Source organism: Drosophila kikkawai, chromosome 3R, assembly GCF_030179895.1.
Source record: "Drosophila kikkawai strain 14028-0561.14 chromosome 3R, DkikHiC1v2, whole genome shotgun sequence".
Lineage (NCBI taxonomy): Eukaryota > Metazoa > Arthropoda > Insecta > Diptera > Drosophilidae > Drosophila > Drosophila kikkawai.
Genome location: NC_091731.1, coordinates 37,344,034 through 37,358,354, shown reverse-complemented (window position 1 = coordinate 37,358,354; position 14,321 = coordinate 37,344,034). Strand labels below are relative to the sequence as shown.

General features: G+C 37.5%; 2 protein-coding genes across 12 annotated transcripts in view; one reads left to right on the top strand and one right to left on the bottom strand.

Moving 5' to 3' along the window:
- LOC108075716 (uncharacterized protein C2orf42 homolog) overlaps positions 1–14,321 on the top strand; it is a 179,811-nt gene that overhangs the window by 3,794 nt on the left and 161,696 nt on the right. The window lies entirely within an intron of this gene.
- The window catches only part of Ptp99A (Protein tyrosine phosphatase 99A), a 122,945-nt gene continuing 108,627 nt past the window's right edge, over positions 4–14,321 (bottom strand). For 3 of the 8 annotated variants that reach the window (XM_017168246.3, XM_070287360.1, XM_017168248.3), the window contains 9 exons: positions 13,955–14,235; positions 12,122–12,238; positions 10,163–10,302; positions 3,753–4,042; positions 3,343–3,683; positions 3,106–3,272; positions 2,482–3,037; positions 2,150–2,418; positions 4–2,044 (listed from right to left, as the gene is read on the bottom strand). In XM_017168246.3, the coding sequence (XP_017023735.2) occupies positions 1,069–2,044; positions 2,150–2,418; positions 2,482–3,037; positions 3,106–3,272; positions 3,343–3,683; positions 3,753–4,042; positions 10,163–10,302; positions 12,122–12,238; positions 13,955–14,235 (3,137 nt within the window). In that variant the 3' untranslated portion in view covers positions 4–1,068. Of the gene's footprint in view, positions 2,045–2,149; positions 2,419–2,481; positions 3,038–3,105; positions 3,273–3,342; positions 3,684–3,752; positions 4,043–6,282; positions 6,839–10,162; positions 10,303–12,121; positions 12,239–13,954; positions 14,236–14,321 lie in introns of those variants that run through there. The other 5 variants (XM_017168247.3, XM_041777017.2, XM_017168251.3 and 2 more) reach the window with 4 other exon arrangements.

Below are 14,321 nucleotides of genomic sequence, written 5' to 3'. Positions count from 1 at the left end.
GAGTCAAGTTATGCATTCGGGGGCTCTCTATTATTTCATCTCCCTCTTCTTCACATGTATTGTTAATTATATATATATATTTATAGTAATACTTTTTGCTTGCGTTTATTTTTAGTTGTACATTAACTTATCGCTGTAGGGTTTATTTTACAATATTCTTTCTTAGCTTTTGCAGGAAGAGGAGTATACTTAGGATCCAGTGCAGTTGCCTGGACCTATCATTTCTATTTACAAATTTATTTCCGTGATGTTTTCTCGTGCTCTTGGTGCTGATTTTACTTTGGGGATTTACAGTGATGTGTGTGTGCTTTTGCTAATTCGGTTTATTTGTGCTCTTTTTGTATTAAATTCGCCTTCCAATTTGTCAAAATGGAGCTTAACAGAAACAGAACTGGAAAGGTAACAGATACTAGGACGGACATTGAATCAATTCGAAATGCAAAGAGTTAACTCGATAAATTCAACTAATAATCATTACTTTAATAGGAGCTTGCTTTGTGGGTAGCTTAAGAAATCATGGCACAAGTGTGTTGTGCAGCTTTAACCTGCATTAACGAATCATTACGCGTATGTTATATATTTATATTTTATATAGACAAATGTCTGCTGTGTTTTCTTTTAAACCTACTCTCGTTCGATTTGTGCATTTTGCTACGTTGCCATTTGTTTCAATTTGTGATTAACTTTTGCTCTTTCCTTGCCTCAAAACTATTTTCGATTGACTTTTTCCCCCTCTGACTAAAATGGTTGTACAAAATAGTTATATTAAAAACCTAAATTTAAAGGTATATGGTATGTATAAAAATGACAGAAAAACGAAATAATTTAGACAGTACATATAGAGAACAACTGAGCGTAATAAATTAAAGTTAAAACATGAGCTTGCTACGCGGCGAATGAATAATAATTTATGTGTTGTTCTCCTCACTTAAACGACTTAAATGTTAATAAATACATCGCTATGTATACGTAATCGTATGGTTTTAAATGTAATTTTAAATTTAAATATTTATATTTAAACATTTATAAAATGATTTAAATTTTTCTCTCTGTAAATTTATCTTTAGTTTAGCCTACAATATCTAAGTTTTGAGCATCTGTCGCTGCTGCATTTGTGGTTGTGACATTATTAATATTGTTGTTGTCAATATTATTGTTGTTGACCATCGTTGCAGTTGTTGGTGACGACGCGGGTGTGGTTGTTGGTGCAATTTCCAAGGCGGTTGTTGGAGGAATTGTGGGATTCATCAGCATTTCACCAACAACGTTGTTGTGTTGATGATGCGTGTTGTATTGTTGTTGAAGTTGCGTTTGTTGTTGAATCCGGGCCAGCATTTGTTGTTGTTGATGTTGCATTTGTTGTTGTTCGAAATTGAGTTCGAGTTCCATGAGTTTAGCAGCATTGGCATTAGTAACAGTATGGAAATTGGCATTAGTATGGGTTAAACTGTTTGGGGAGGCGAGTGGTGAAGGTGTTGTCGTTGTTGTGATTGGAATTGTTGGTGTTGTTGTGGCCGTATTCGAAGCTGCAGTTGGAGTAGCGGGTGAGGGCAGTTCAATGATGGTCTGTGGGGATGGTGATGTTGGTGGTGGTGTGGATGAATTGGACAGCGGGACAACTGCGGGCGGTAACAATGACAGAATGGGCGATAGGCTTGGATTAGTATCGGGCGGTGTATCATGGAGTGTGGTCAGATTCAGCTGCTGCTGCTGCTGCTGCTGCATCCCTAGCTGCTGCTGCTGCAGTATGACATGCTGTGGAACATTACCATTGCTGCATATTTTGCTATAGAGATCCGGCGTGGCCGTTGTCACATCCTCGAATTCAGTCCGAAGCGCCGTGCGCTTCAGCAGGTTCAAATTGCCAGGCAAAAATGAAAGTATGTTGTAAATGACGCGTATATCCTCGCTGGAGGTCCACACCCCGGGCCGCTTGTTGTGGTACAGCTTGGCGTACTGGTAAACATTCGCCGTGCTACAGTACTCCATTTCGATGGCCAGCGATGAGATCGCACAGAAGGTGCACGCCTGGGCGCCACCGTATCTGAAAATAAAAAGAATTTAATTAGCAAAAAATTCCAAAAAAGTCAGAGGAAGGTGTAAACTATTAAACAGCTTCTATAGCTTGTTTCTTAGGTTTCTCCCTCACCTGTCTACAATGACGATTGGTCCATTTCGATAGTCATTGCAGCGCTCATGCACATCGACAATGAAATCGTAGATGCTGTTGGGATTCGACATCTCCGGCCAGCTGGGACAGTGCAGCATCTTGACCGTCAGCTCGTAGTCATCCTGTATCGACTGGATGACAAAGTCCCGGCTCACATAGTCGCTCTTGTTCGTCTTGTTCAGATACTTGACGCGATAGTGATCGCTCTCGATGGGCGTGGCCTCATCCGGCCAAAACTGGGCAAAGTTCTAATAAAAATCAAGAATATTTACTAAAGAATTCAAGAGAAAATTAGACTCTTCTACACTCACAATATCGTCAAGCGACGAGAGCAGCACGACAGTCTGTGCATTGTGGTCCCAGACCATCTGCCAGAAGTCCTTTATCGTGTGCGCCATCGGATGCTGGGTGACTATAAAGTCCCTCAATCTCCTGAAGCCATGCAGCCAGGAGGCGTTGATATAGTCACTGCCATCCTCGCCCGGCTTCGGAGTCAAATGCACTCGACTGCCCTCAATGGGGAAGATGGCGCCGCGATTCTTGATCGAGTTCACCTGCTTCATGGCCGATGCAATGTGTATGTCCTTTGGCTGGAATTGAATGATGTTCTTGTACTGCTGCTCCAAATACGGGGTACAGTTCTTCAGCTCCTCCACCTGCTCGGCCAGCAGATTCGTCTCCCGGGAGGCAATGGCCTCCACCAAAGCGTCGTGCAGGAATATGTACTGCTCCTCGGTCTGGACGAGGAAGTTCCTTTGTGCTCGAATGTGACGCAGGAAGCCAAAGACATTCACAATCGATTTCTGTTGGATTTGCTTGAGCATGGCGTCCAGGACAATGTAGGTTCCAGTGCGACCAACGCCAGCGCTAAATTTAGAATGAATTTGGAATTTAGATAAAGGAATCAAAGTATATTTGAAATATTAAATATTCACCTGCAGTGCACGACTATGGGCCCAGCCTCGGCGGGATTGGCAGCCGAGGATTTCTTGACAAAGTTCAGTACGGGCAGGGGATGATCTGGAGTGCCATGATCCGGCCAGTTGGTATAATGATATTGATAGACCAGCTTCTCGGTATTGCACTGCTTCTTCTTCTTGAGCTTTAGGGTTTACAATTTTACATTTTTAATTATTTTAATTTATTAAAATTAATCATTTAGAAATACACACCTTCAAGTGCTTGATCTGCAGAGTGCGAACCGTGTAGGTGGACATTACTTCCTCCTCGATGAGCTTGACCTGGATCACACCATAGGTCTCCACACCATCCTTGGGCCAGTACATGTCGCACTTGCGTCTGCCACGCTCCACCAGATTGGTGATCATCACAATAATGGCCACCCTTTGCTCCCAGATCATCCGCCAGAAGCAGTCGAAGGTGTCGGGCAAGGGGCCCTGGGTGCCAATGAAAGCATGACCTTTCTGGTAGCCGTCAATGAAGTTGGCATTGATGTAGTCCAGGTTCTTCTTTTGGCCAGGGGTGGGATGCAAATGGACGCGGCTGTGGTCATCTAGAGTAGGGAGAAATATAAGTAATCGAATTAATTCATTTAAAAATATTAAAAAAAAGCTCTACTCACAAGCTGTAATGTTCAGGTATCGATTCTTCCGCTTATTCTCCGGATGCTGCGAGTGCTCACATGGCAGATCATCGCTAATGCACTCATTCTGTATGGCCTCGTATTCCCTGCTGAATCCAATATCTCCATCGGCATGCAAAGAAGCCACATGCTTGGCGAATTCGTTGACGGGAACAGCGGCACGGATTTCATCGCCGATCTTGACGGGATTTTCCCAGTCCACCTGCGGGGCATTCGGATGATGCGGTGGATCGTCCAGGTAGTAGTAGGCCGCATGGAAGCACTTTCTGCTGAAAGGAGTTAAAAGAAAAAGCCCAGTGTTAATTACGTTTGTGGTTTTAATTTGATAGAAATTTCTCTAGTTTGATAGCTGCCTTTCCCAGGCTTTTTATGAAAAGGTTTTTGCTTTTCTTTATAAAAGAAAGAAAACTTTGTCTATGAGTTTCTTCTGTCCACTTTGAACACAATCCCCTTCGGCGTGACAGTGATAACTAGAGCAGAAGTCCCACTGACCCACCAGGTCCTGTTTTCCTTACAAAAGCTACTTTGGGAAAAGGTGTAAATGTGGAAATTCTATATCTAACAGAAGAAGAGAGAATAAATTTTCCTTTGCAAAAAGTTGTGCAACTGAGAGGAATTATGAAGCAGCTGCAATCAGTTCTTAACAAAATCAAAATGCATAAATAAGCAGGTGGCACAGAGAGCTACAGAAAGTATATATATTTTAAAAAATATATATAAAGATCTAAAGGAGGAAGTGGGCTTTGGAGGTGGGCATTCAGCTGCAGCCAGGCATAAGGAAGTAATTTTGCTGGACAGTTCCTGGGCCAAAGTCTGGGCAAATATTTGCACAAAGCTGCTTTAAATGAGTGACAATAATGACAAAGGTGGGTGGGTTGAAAACACCCCCTTTCCTAGCACAAATTGAGGTTAAGTTTTTGTAATTGGCTTAAGCGATTACAAGGAGCAAGCTCCAACTTTTGCGCCCAAGTTTTGCCTACAAGTGCACTCTCGAACAGCCCAGAACTTGGCAAGTTTGGAGCAAACTTTTAACACTCCTTCGATTGTTGCGTTTATTGCTGGATTTCTAAAAGGATTTCAAAGGGATGTTTAGGGGTGAAACTGGGGAAAACGAATGATTTAGTCTATATCTAAATATATTTATAAATGATAAGGAAATGTTTGTGATGTTCCTTAAAAAGGATCTGTTTAGGATCGTGTTTAAAGCCCTTATAAGACATAATTTGCTCCTCTAAGATAACCTTTTTTATCTTTTATAGTTTCCCAAAGCATACGATAAAGATAGACCTATCTTAATGAGATATCTCCTTATCCACAAGCACTTCCATTCTCCCTAAAACTTAACTTTCCAAGTATTGATAAGTTAATTTGTCAATGTTTGCTCTTTTTATGTTTAAATTGAAACTGATATCTTTCTGCCGTTGTAAGCAATTTCGCGGAATAATTCAAAGATGTTTCATTGTTTACTCAACGAAGTTTCACAAAAGCATAAACAAACGTAGCTCTGTGGCAATCGGAACTTTTATAATTGTTTCAATACATATTTCTTATCAAAACCGGGAGTCAGCAATGGACACTCTAGAGTGGAAAGAATAACAAATAAATAGAAAATGCGAATTTCTTTCCATGGCTGCGATGTATGCACATATATTTACATATGTTTTTCTTTGATTCCCATTCCTTCTCATATCGCTTCTGTTGTTGTTTACCAGCAACTTTTGCTTTTGCTTTCATAGCGGCTCTCTATTACGCACCAAAAAAATGTGTGTTTATTTATTTTTTGTCAACTTCCGCTTGAGGTGATTATTCATTTAGTGGTGTATTTTGTTTATGGTTTAATGGCCAATATTTATTTAATTTGAATAAAGTTATGGAAAGTCAGAGCATGACGGAAAAGTTTTTCAAGTTATTAATATGGCATTGCATACTTTTTGGTGGCTCAGTAAATGGGAATTGAAATCTCCCTATTAACTCAAAATTGGGTAATTGTAAATAAAGAAAAACAATTGTACTTGAAAATAAATAAAATAAACAAGATAATTGGAATTTAGGGTCCTTGAAATATTTTATTGCCCTCTTTTAGATTTATTTTTTTTGGGAGATTTTAAATAAAAGAGATTTTCATTCTCTTAAACAGATTAGATTAAGTTGCCACAAGTAAAGGTAATAAAACTCTAATCAGATAACACAAATTTAATTTTTAAAATAATAATAATACTAATTTCTCTATAAAAATATTTCCTTGCATACTTTTAGACACCTTGGTGAAAAGATTTTAATTTCGAGCGATTTCTTTTCCTCCTTTCTTCAAAGAATTCCATCAGACTCTAGGCTAAAATACAAACAAACTTATTTTTCCATAATTTTATTTACCTCTCACTGTATTTCTCACAGTGTATATATTATAATTATGACTTTTTTTGTTTGTGTTTGGCCAAACACGTGAGAATTACGAAAAGTGACCCACTTGATGATCATTTTCCCGGGGGTGCAGCTGCGAAAAACTTACGTAAACCAATTTCCACGTTGCGATTTACGGCGCAAAAACCTTGGTGTTGCAGTTGCCGCAGTTGTTGATGTTGCTGCTGGCAGCATGGGACTGCCGCTGCTGCTGCTTTTCCGCTTTTCCCTGCCACCTGACATAATGTCGTCGCTATGCTTAGAATTGCATTGCCTGTTTTTTTGTTTTGCGCTTACATATTTTTCGTTTACATATTTGCACAAATTACGTCATATTGGCGGTGCAGTGTCGCCAAAATATATATTATACAGTACGCAATAACTGCACAGACACACACACACACACACACAGCGAGCGAGGCTGTGACGTTATAAACAAACACGGCAAAAAATTATAATAAAAGCGCATAAAACAATAGGCCAGATGTTGGTATCTCCTCTCGCCGCTTATCTTTGTCTTAATTAAACGTATTTTCCCCGCGTGTGTTTTATTGATAAGATTTTTATTTATTGGTGTTTTTTTTTTTTGTGTTTTTGTTTTTGTTCGGTACAGAAAAATCTGTTATTTTTTTCGTGCTTAAAGACGCGCGTGCTTGGAACAACTGAACTCTTGTCAATTAGCGATCGGCGCATTGCCAGAGCTTTTTCTCTCGGTTTTCTCACTTGGCTGACTGATCTTTGGCCCCCACAGAGTCTGACAAGTTGAGAGAGATTAAAAAAACGGGGGGAAAATACAAAGAGCGAGCTTTGAGCTTTTTCAATCAGCTGTTTGATAACAACACTCACGTCGTGTGTACTTCAAACTGCAATAAAAAGCCTGTTTTTGCCTTGCAAACAGTGAAAATTGGTTAGAAACCTTGGCTAATTTTTATATTAAATAAATAAATAAATTAAATAATTAGCCGCCCTTCATAAATATTTAGAAAAATTATTATTTACCATAGTTTTCAATATGATATTGAATATTCGTCTAGATATACATTTCTAATCTCAATTAGTTATTTATATTTTTATAAGAATTTTACTTATATTTTTAATCTTTAATGACCCACAATATTTAAAGGCTAATAAAGTGCTTAATAATAAAAATAAATATAGTGCCTTTTCAATATTAAATTTTTTAATTTTTATGTAATTTACTAGCAACTTCCTTTTTAACTTGGTTCCTTTTAAGCGAATAACCACTGTGATTATTCCAGGTAAAATACTATATAATCCTGATGTCAGCTATTATCCAAACACGACTTTGATTTAACCTTAGTTTTGTATAATATACACACACTTTTGAGAATGCATTTGGTGAGGGAGAGATCTCCTAATGAACTTTACAAAACTGTTGCTCATCAATTAATCAATTAAGAAACCCAGCCTTATATAGAGATATAGAATCGATATATATATATTTGTTAATCGTTTAATTGCGGCAGACAAGCACTTCCGCAATAAAAGTTGCATTGCCCAACTGAAGAAATTTACCCTTCGGAACTCGAGATAACGCTCGGTATTTGTATCATTGGATACAGTTGATAAACTCAAATGAAACTTTTTCGGCAAAAGTTATCAATACCCACACACAGACTTATAATTTCTTGCCTGGCTTTTCTATTTCTGGCCAAAGGGAAAAGTTTCACAGGAAAAACCAGACATACACATGAACTGGCAAAATAAAGCCGTCGTCGTCGTCGTTGTCGTCGACACAAAAACAATGTTTTCAAACTGCATCAGATATGAAAAACTAACAACAACACATGGCCACTAACACACAGAGAATCCCAGAGAGAAACGGGGGAAAAAGTTGTCGTCTTTTTTGCTATTTCGGTGTCGGAATGCAAATGGAAAATATTATAGAAGACGCAACAAATAGACAACTGGTGACGTTTAAATACTCTGCTGGGCATATGTTGAGTTGATGTAAAAAATATATATTTTTGAAAAAATCTTAAGCTAACTTCTTCATAATTTAAGGACTTTTTAAAAAGCTTCATATATTTTCCTAAAAGTATTATAACACATATTTATCTGTGCATTATCACAAAGCTTTTTCCCATTCTAAAAAAAATTACAACAAACTAGATAATTAATCCTTCCTACCATCATTATTACTCTTTTTCCTGGAGAGAATAAAAACGCTGAAAGTGTAACCACGAAAGATGGCTATCATTGCAGAGCAAATTGTTGCCATAACGAACTGCTAAAGTATTTCCACTTCGCGTCGTGCAAGCTGGCTTTGGTTGAGTTTTTCCAGAGTGTGTGGCCCCGCAGGACTTAGTCAGCATTTATTGAAATAATTTGCACGCCCAAAGAGAGCGAGAGAGGTCCTAGTGCTGCTGCTGCTCCTCCCCAGAAGTTTCTGGCCCCATTCAGGCCTCCAGTGGCTGCCACTAAACGTTGATTAGTGCACTGTGAATGCAAATGTAAATGATGATTTCGCCCAAGAGCCGCCGCGAATTGAGTTTTGCAAGATTTTTTATTTTCCCGCACAACCCTTTTTTCCTTCTTGCATTTCCCTGGGTCTTCGGCTGACTTTTGTTCTGTGTTTTCCACCCACTTCTAACTCTTCACTTTTTCCTTTTTTTCAATTTGTTTGCATTGAAAAGGAAATTGTAGAAAATTCGCCTTTGTTTGCTTAATAAAATATATAATTTTTTCCGCTCTAAAACTTGGGTAACTTGAAGAATGGGATGGTAACACCGCAGCCGCGGGTATTTGTAAAAAATAAATAAAAATGGCATTAATTTGTTAGGCAACCCGAGCAGGGGTAGAAAAAAAGGGGTAACTTTCATTTGGCGTATTCGCGGCAGCATAAAAAATCGCTTCGACAGAAGAAAATATGCAAAAATTCTTTTCCATTGAAGTCGTTTGTGGGTGGATGGGCTACAAAAAAAAAAAACGCTTTTCATTTGCCTTACACACACATTTTTTGTCGTCGGGAAAATGCTGGGGAAAATGCTTCTCCGGCTTCGGCTTGGGCTCTGGGCAAATGGGTTAACCACTTTTACATTTAATAAAGATTTTAAGTAACTTAAAATTGTTTTGCTTGTCTTTGTCTTTGGCTTCGCTCCGGACTCTTGGTTCCTTTTCTTTTTTCTTGCGATTTGAATTTAATTAACATTTCCCAGAGAATATGAGTATCTGTTTTCTCGCACTTTCAGGGCAGGAGTGGGTAGTGAAAATGGTCGAGTTATTTCCTTAATTATGGATTGGTTTGAATGGGACACAGCGAAAGGATTAATTATTTTAGCAATGGAATTCCGTTTGCTGTGTTTTTATTTGCTATTTTTTTTATTCGCTTCCCACTGATGTTTGTGTTAATTAATATTAGCACAGAAATCACTGGGAGATGGGAGGAGAGCATGACGATTGCTAATTGGTTAAGTATTTCTTGTAATGATGTTATATTCGCTTCACAGATAATTTAAATGGGAATATTCTGGGATTTCTGGGTGTTTAAATAGAGGGAAAATATATTTTAATAATAATAATACAAGTTTTAATGGGGAATTTAAAACGTATATTTAATGACTCTCTTCATGAAGGCTCGATAATCTATCGATAAATCGATCAATAAATAAACGTTTTAAAGCTTCCAGTAAAGTCACACATCCCTTTTCAGTTTCTGGTTCGCTTGAAAAATTCTACATATTTCACCGATTTAAGTTTATAATTTAAAAATAGCCACTTTCTATAGCTGCAGCTATGCGACTCGTGTGTATTTATTTTTAAATTCAATCGAAGAAGTGGGAGGACAGCGCTTTGCACTCAACACTTTGACAACACAACACTCACTCTTCTTCCCAGTTTTATTTATGGAACTGCACGCGACTGTCTGAGGAATAGCAGCTGCCTTAGCTGCACTTGTTTCCTGCTTTATTTATAGCTTATATATAGATATAGTGCTTTATCGGGGGGCGGCATAGAGCGCCACTTACCTCCACAGGAAGAAGGCCATGATGATCAGGATGATGCCGAAGCAGCTGAAGATAATGCCCACCAAAACGGCCAGGTTGTAGTCATTATGCGATTGTCGCAGCAGAGGTTGAAGTTTCTCGCAGTTCGGTTGCAGTTGTATCTAATTGAAGGGAAAATAAAGTAAAGGATTGAGTTTAAATTTCGGAAATTATTTTAAAAATTTCCTAAGGATAATACAAAGTATAAAGATTACAAATTAATAGAGAACTTGTCGAAATTTTAAATATCTAACAAATATATCGATATTATAAAACAATATCGATATTATTACTGATTCGATATATCGATATTTTCTAATATTTTCGATATTTTCTGATATTTAACTACAGATCAAATATTATTTCGATTTAGAGAGAGCAAAGTCTTTTTAAATATGACAAAACTATGATAAATACGACTTATTTTGCTCGGAAAAATATGCAGAACTTGTGACAAATTTCTGGAAATTCTCACTGAACCCTTGCATGCCAAGTGTGTGGTGGGAGTGTGTGTTTGTGTTTGCCTTTCTGTTATCATTATATTCGAGCATTATTTTTGTTGATTTTTGTCTCCCCTATTGTTTGTTTTTCGCGCACTTCTCTCCATATTTGCTTTTGTTTATTTCCGCTTTTTGCATACGATTCCTGTGATTCTGACACACAAAAAGGACGAAAAAAAACATGGAAGAAAGGATTTAAATGAGCGCCATTTTTCGCCAGGGACGGAACGCGATGTGCGCTAAGCGGAAAATGGCAGCGGGCCATGTAAATGCGGCCAAAAGGTGCAGGCCACTTGAAATTCAGGCGGACCAACAACAACAATTGCGATGAATTATGAATGAAGAGGGTTGAACGGGGGTGGAGAAGGGGGGCCACAAAAAATATTGCTGCATACTTATAAGGGCGTGTCGCTGCGGTTCCTTCATCCGCAATCCCCATCCCCACCCCTTTTCCTTCCCCAAACTCGAGTTGAGGTCAACTAAATTGCTATATTTTTGCCACAACTTTCGGATTATACATATTTTATGCATGCAACAAAGTTTGCGGTGTGTGTGTGTGTGTGGGTGAGTGTGCGTTTGTATGAAATGTCATTAAGGATGTCGTTATGACAGGCTGAAAGGAGTTGCTGTGCGGTCTTAAATGTCAATAAACGAACGCAGGTACATCAAAAGAAATTGGTTAATATTAATAGTATTATTTTGACTATTGGAATTTATCTTTAAATAAAAACTAAAAAATAGGAAATAGACTAAAAAACTAGTAAAACCTTAAATTTGATGTATTTTCTGCTGTATTTAACCGAATCTATTAAGTTTTCACAAGCTCAAAGCAAAACGGCACGGAATTTAGGTTTTGATTAATAAAAAAATATTTTTAATGCCTTAAAAAATCAATTAATTAATTAAAACTCATAAAAATATGATAAAAAATTCAAATAATAAATATAACAAAATGCCATAATAATTTTTCTCTCTGCTTAAGTACAATGACTGGGGCGTGGCCACTCATTGTTGTTGCCTGGACTTCCATTAAGTGCGCTTAAGCCCCTCATTACGCATACGCCCCGGGGTGCAACTAGTTCATGACTCAATAATGCATAAAACGAGATACGAAAGGGTGAGGGGGCATACACAAAAATAAAGATATTCTTTTTTGCAACCCCCCAGAAACAGGATAGAATTTTTCCAACTAAATAAATTTTGGTGTAAAGACCCAAGGCAGCTTTTCCTTTTCGGACATGTAATCTGATATGGGAACTGACAACGCCGAGGCTGCCAAGTTTATGGCATGCCACGCCTTTTCTTACTGCATATCTCCGCCTTGATTTTTTTTCCTATTTTTTGAGTTACAAAACAAAATGCCAAGTTTTCCGCCATGTGGCAGGTGTTGGTTTGAGGTTGGGGGTGTGAGTTGCATTTGATATCTTTATGCGCTACTTACAATCCTTGACTCCGAAAATTTTCCCAGCACTATTCTCTTTGGATTTATGACACTGAACGTTGCGGCTGCCACTTTGACTTCGTAGTAAGAGTTGGTGGTTAGATTTTGTAGGATCATCTGGAAGAAATCATAGAGAAATGTATTAAATACGATGTTTATTATGTTTTAAAATTAAATAAAAAAAAAAAGAAATAGTTAAAATGTGAGAACAAACTTGAAAATAAATTTTAAAACCAAACTTTAACAATTATTAATATTTTTAATTGTCTTAAAAGAGTTTGTATAATGTTAAATTAAGCTTTTAAAGAAATTAAATTATGTATTTTGTATGAAATTATTTAGCTTAAAACTTAACAAAATATTTAATTTCAATGTGAAACTACTCAATTATTTATTTCCCTCAACTCCATTAGGGACTTCGTTTTTTTTTGAGAACATTTTTCAGCTTTAAATTAAAATGAATTTTCCATTTGTGTTGGTTTCTATTTAACTTTTGGCCAAATCCTTTTCCCCCCCTTTTCTGCATTCATATGTGTAAAAACAAAAGGTAAAAATTATTGCCATTCCTGTTGTTTAGTTGTTCAACAAAAACCTTGTTTGCCGCTCACAAAATATTTCAATTACAAAAATATTTTCCAAACTGACCAACACAAAAGCAAACGTTGTCGAAGTTGAGGCGACACTGCAGAGGAGGATCCTGGCAACCAAAAAGAGAAAGCAACTATGTTTTTTTCCTTTCTCAGATATGGAAAAAGTCAGCTATGTGTATGATGACATTTTATTGTTGCGAAATTTGTTTGCCTGGCCGCATTCCCCACGACAAAACTTTCTGTATTTTTTCTATATTTTTGCTGTATTTTTTTTTATATATTTATTTACTCTTTTTCTGGGCGCTAAATAAAAAGGAAAGGCGAAAGCCAGTGCGGCACAAAGGCGGACAGGAAAAACAACATAAATTTAATTTATTTTCGCAGGTGGGTAAGCCCCATTCGTGCGGGTGCCCGACGTTCACCTCCTCCCACTCCCACTCTCCGCGGTGGTTGCAGCGGAAAAGTATGCAACACTTTTGGCCCTCGTGTGTGAATATCCTTATATTTTTTTTTGGGTATAGAAATTTTTTAGTAAAATATTTACAGCTGCCGCTGGGCTGTGGGGCTTTTTCTGTATGCCGTTTGTTGTTTGTTGCATAAAAATGCAATTATTACTGGCCCGGGTATTTTATTTATATATTTTTTGTTGTGCTCTCCTCTGCATATCTGTCTGTATTAGGCAGTTTATCATAGAAGTTTTCGTTTTTTTAAAGGGATATATGTATATAAGTTGGCCTGGCCAAATGGCCGCGATAAGCCGACTCGATTGACATATCAGAGAGGGAGGACAACTCTATGTTGCCAACTTGGCAGGGCCATAAAAATGGTTGCTAACAACGCGGAAATATTTCTACATAAAAAAGTATATATATTTTGTCAGGCAAACCTGCACTTGAATTATAGCTGCCAGACTCCCAAAGGGTTTTAAGAAGTGGAAATAGGTGGGGATTTGAGTATATCCAAAAAAATAATCGATATAAATTTAGTTTATCGGCCGAAATATCGCGCTCAATTGGATATATCGATTAATATAGCCTTTTACTTCTAAAAATCTATATTACTAAATATAACTGAAGAATTGTATTCATTATATATGTTCAAATTTTCGATTAAAGTTAGAAAATTTATAAAAATCATGTGAACTATTATTTAACTCTGCTCTTCTCCTTATAGATTGTTGTTATTAAATTCTTAAAAAATAAATATATAACTAAAAGCTGTATAAGTTAATTTTTCGACTTACCGCCGTCTCCAGTTCCTTGGCCGAGGCATTTATCCTTATATCCCGATGCGTATCCTGGCCAGCCAGTCGTGTTTTAATCACATAAAAATCAATGGTGTTGTAGAATTCGTAGGGTCTTCGCCAGCGTATTGTGATGGACTCCTGCGAGTGACAGGTGAGATTCACAATGGCAGGGGCACTGGGTCCTCCGACATCCATCCGCTGGGCAATTTGATCGGAGGGTTCACCCTCGTTTTTAGTGGTAAAAGCCTTGACAATTACACGGTAATCGGTATAGGGTCCTGGAATTAAATATAAATAAAAATATACATTTTTAAAATAGTTTAAAAATATTATATTGACTTTTAAAACTAAAATTTAATCAGGA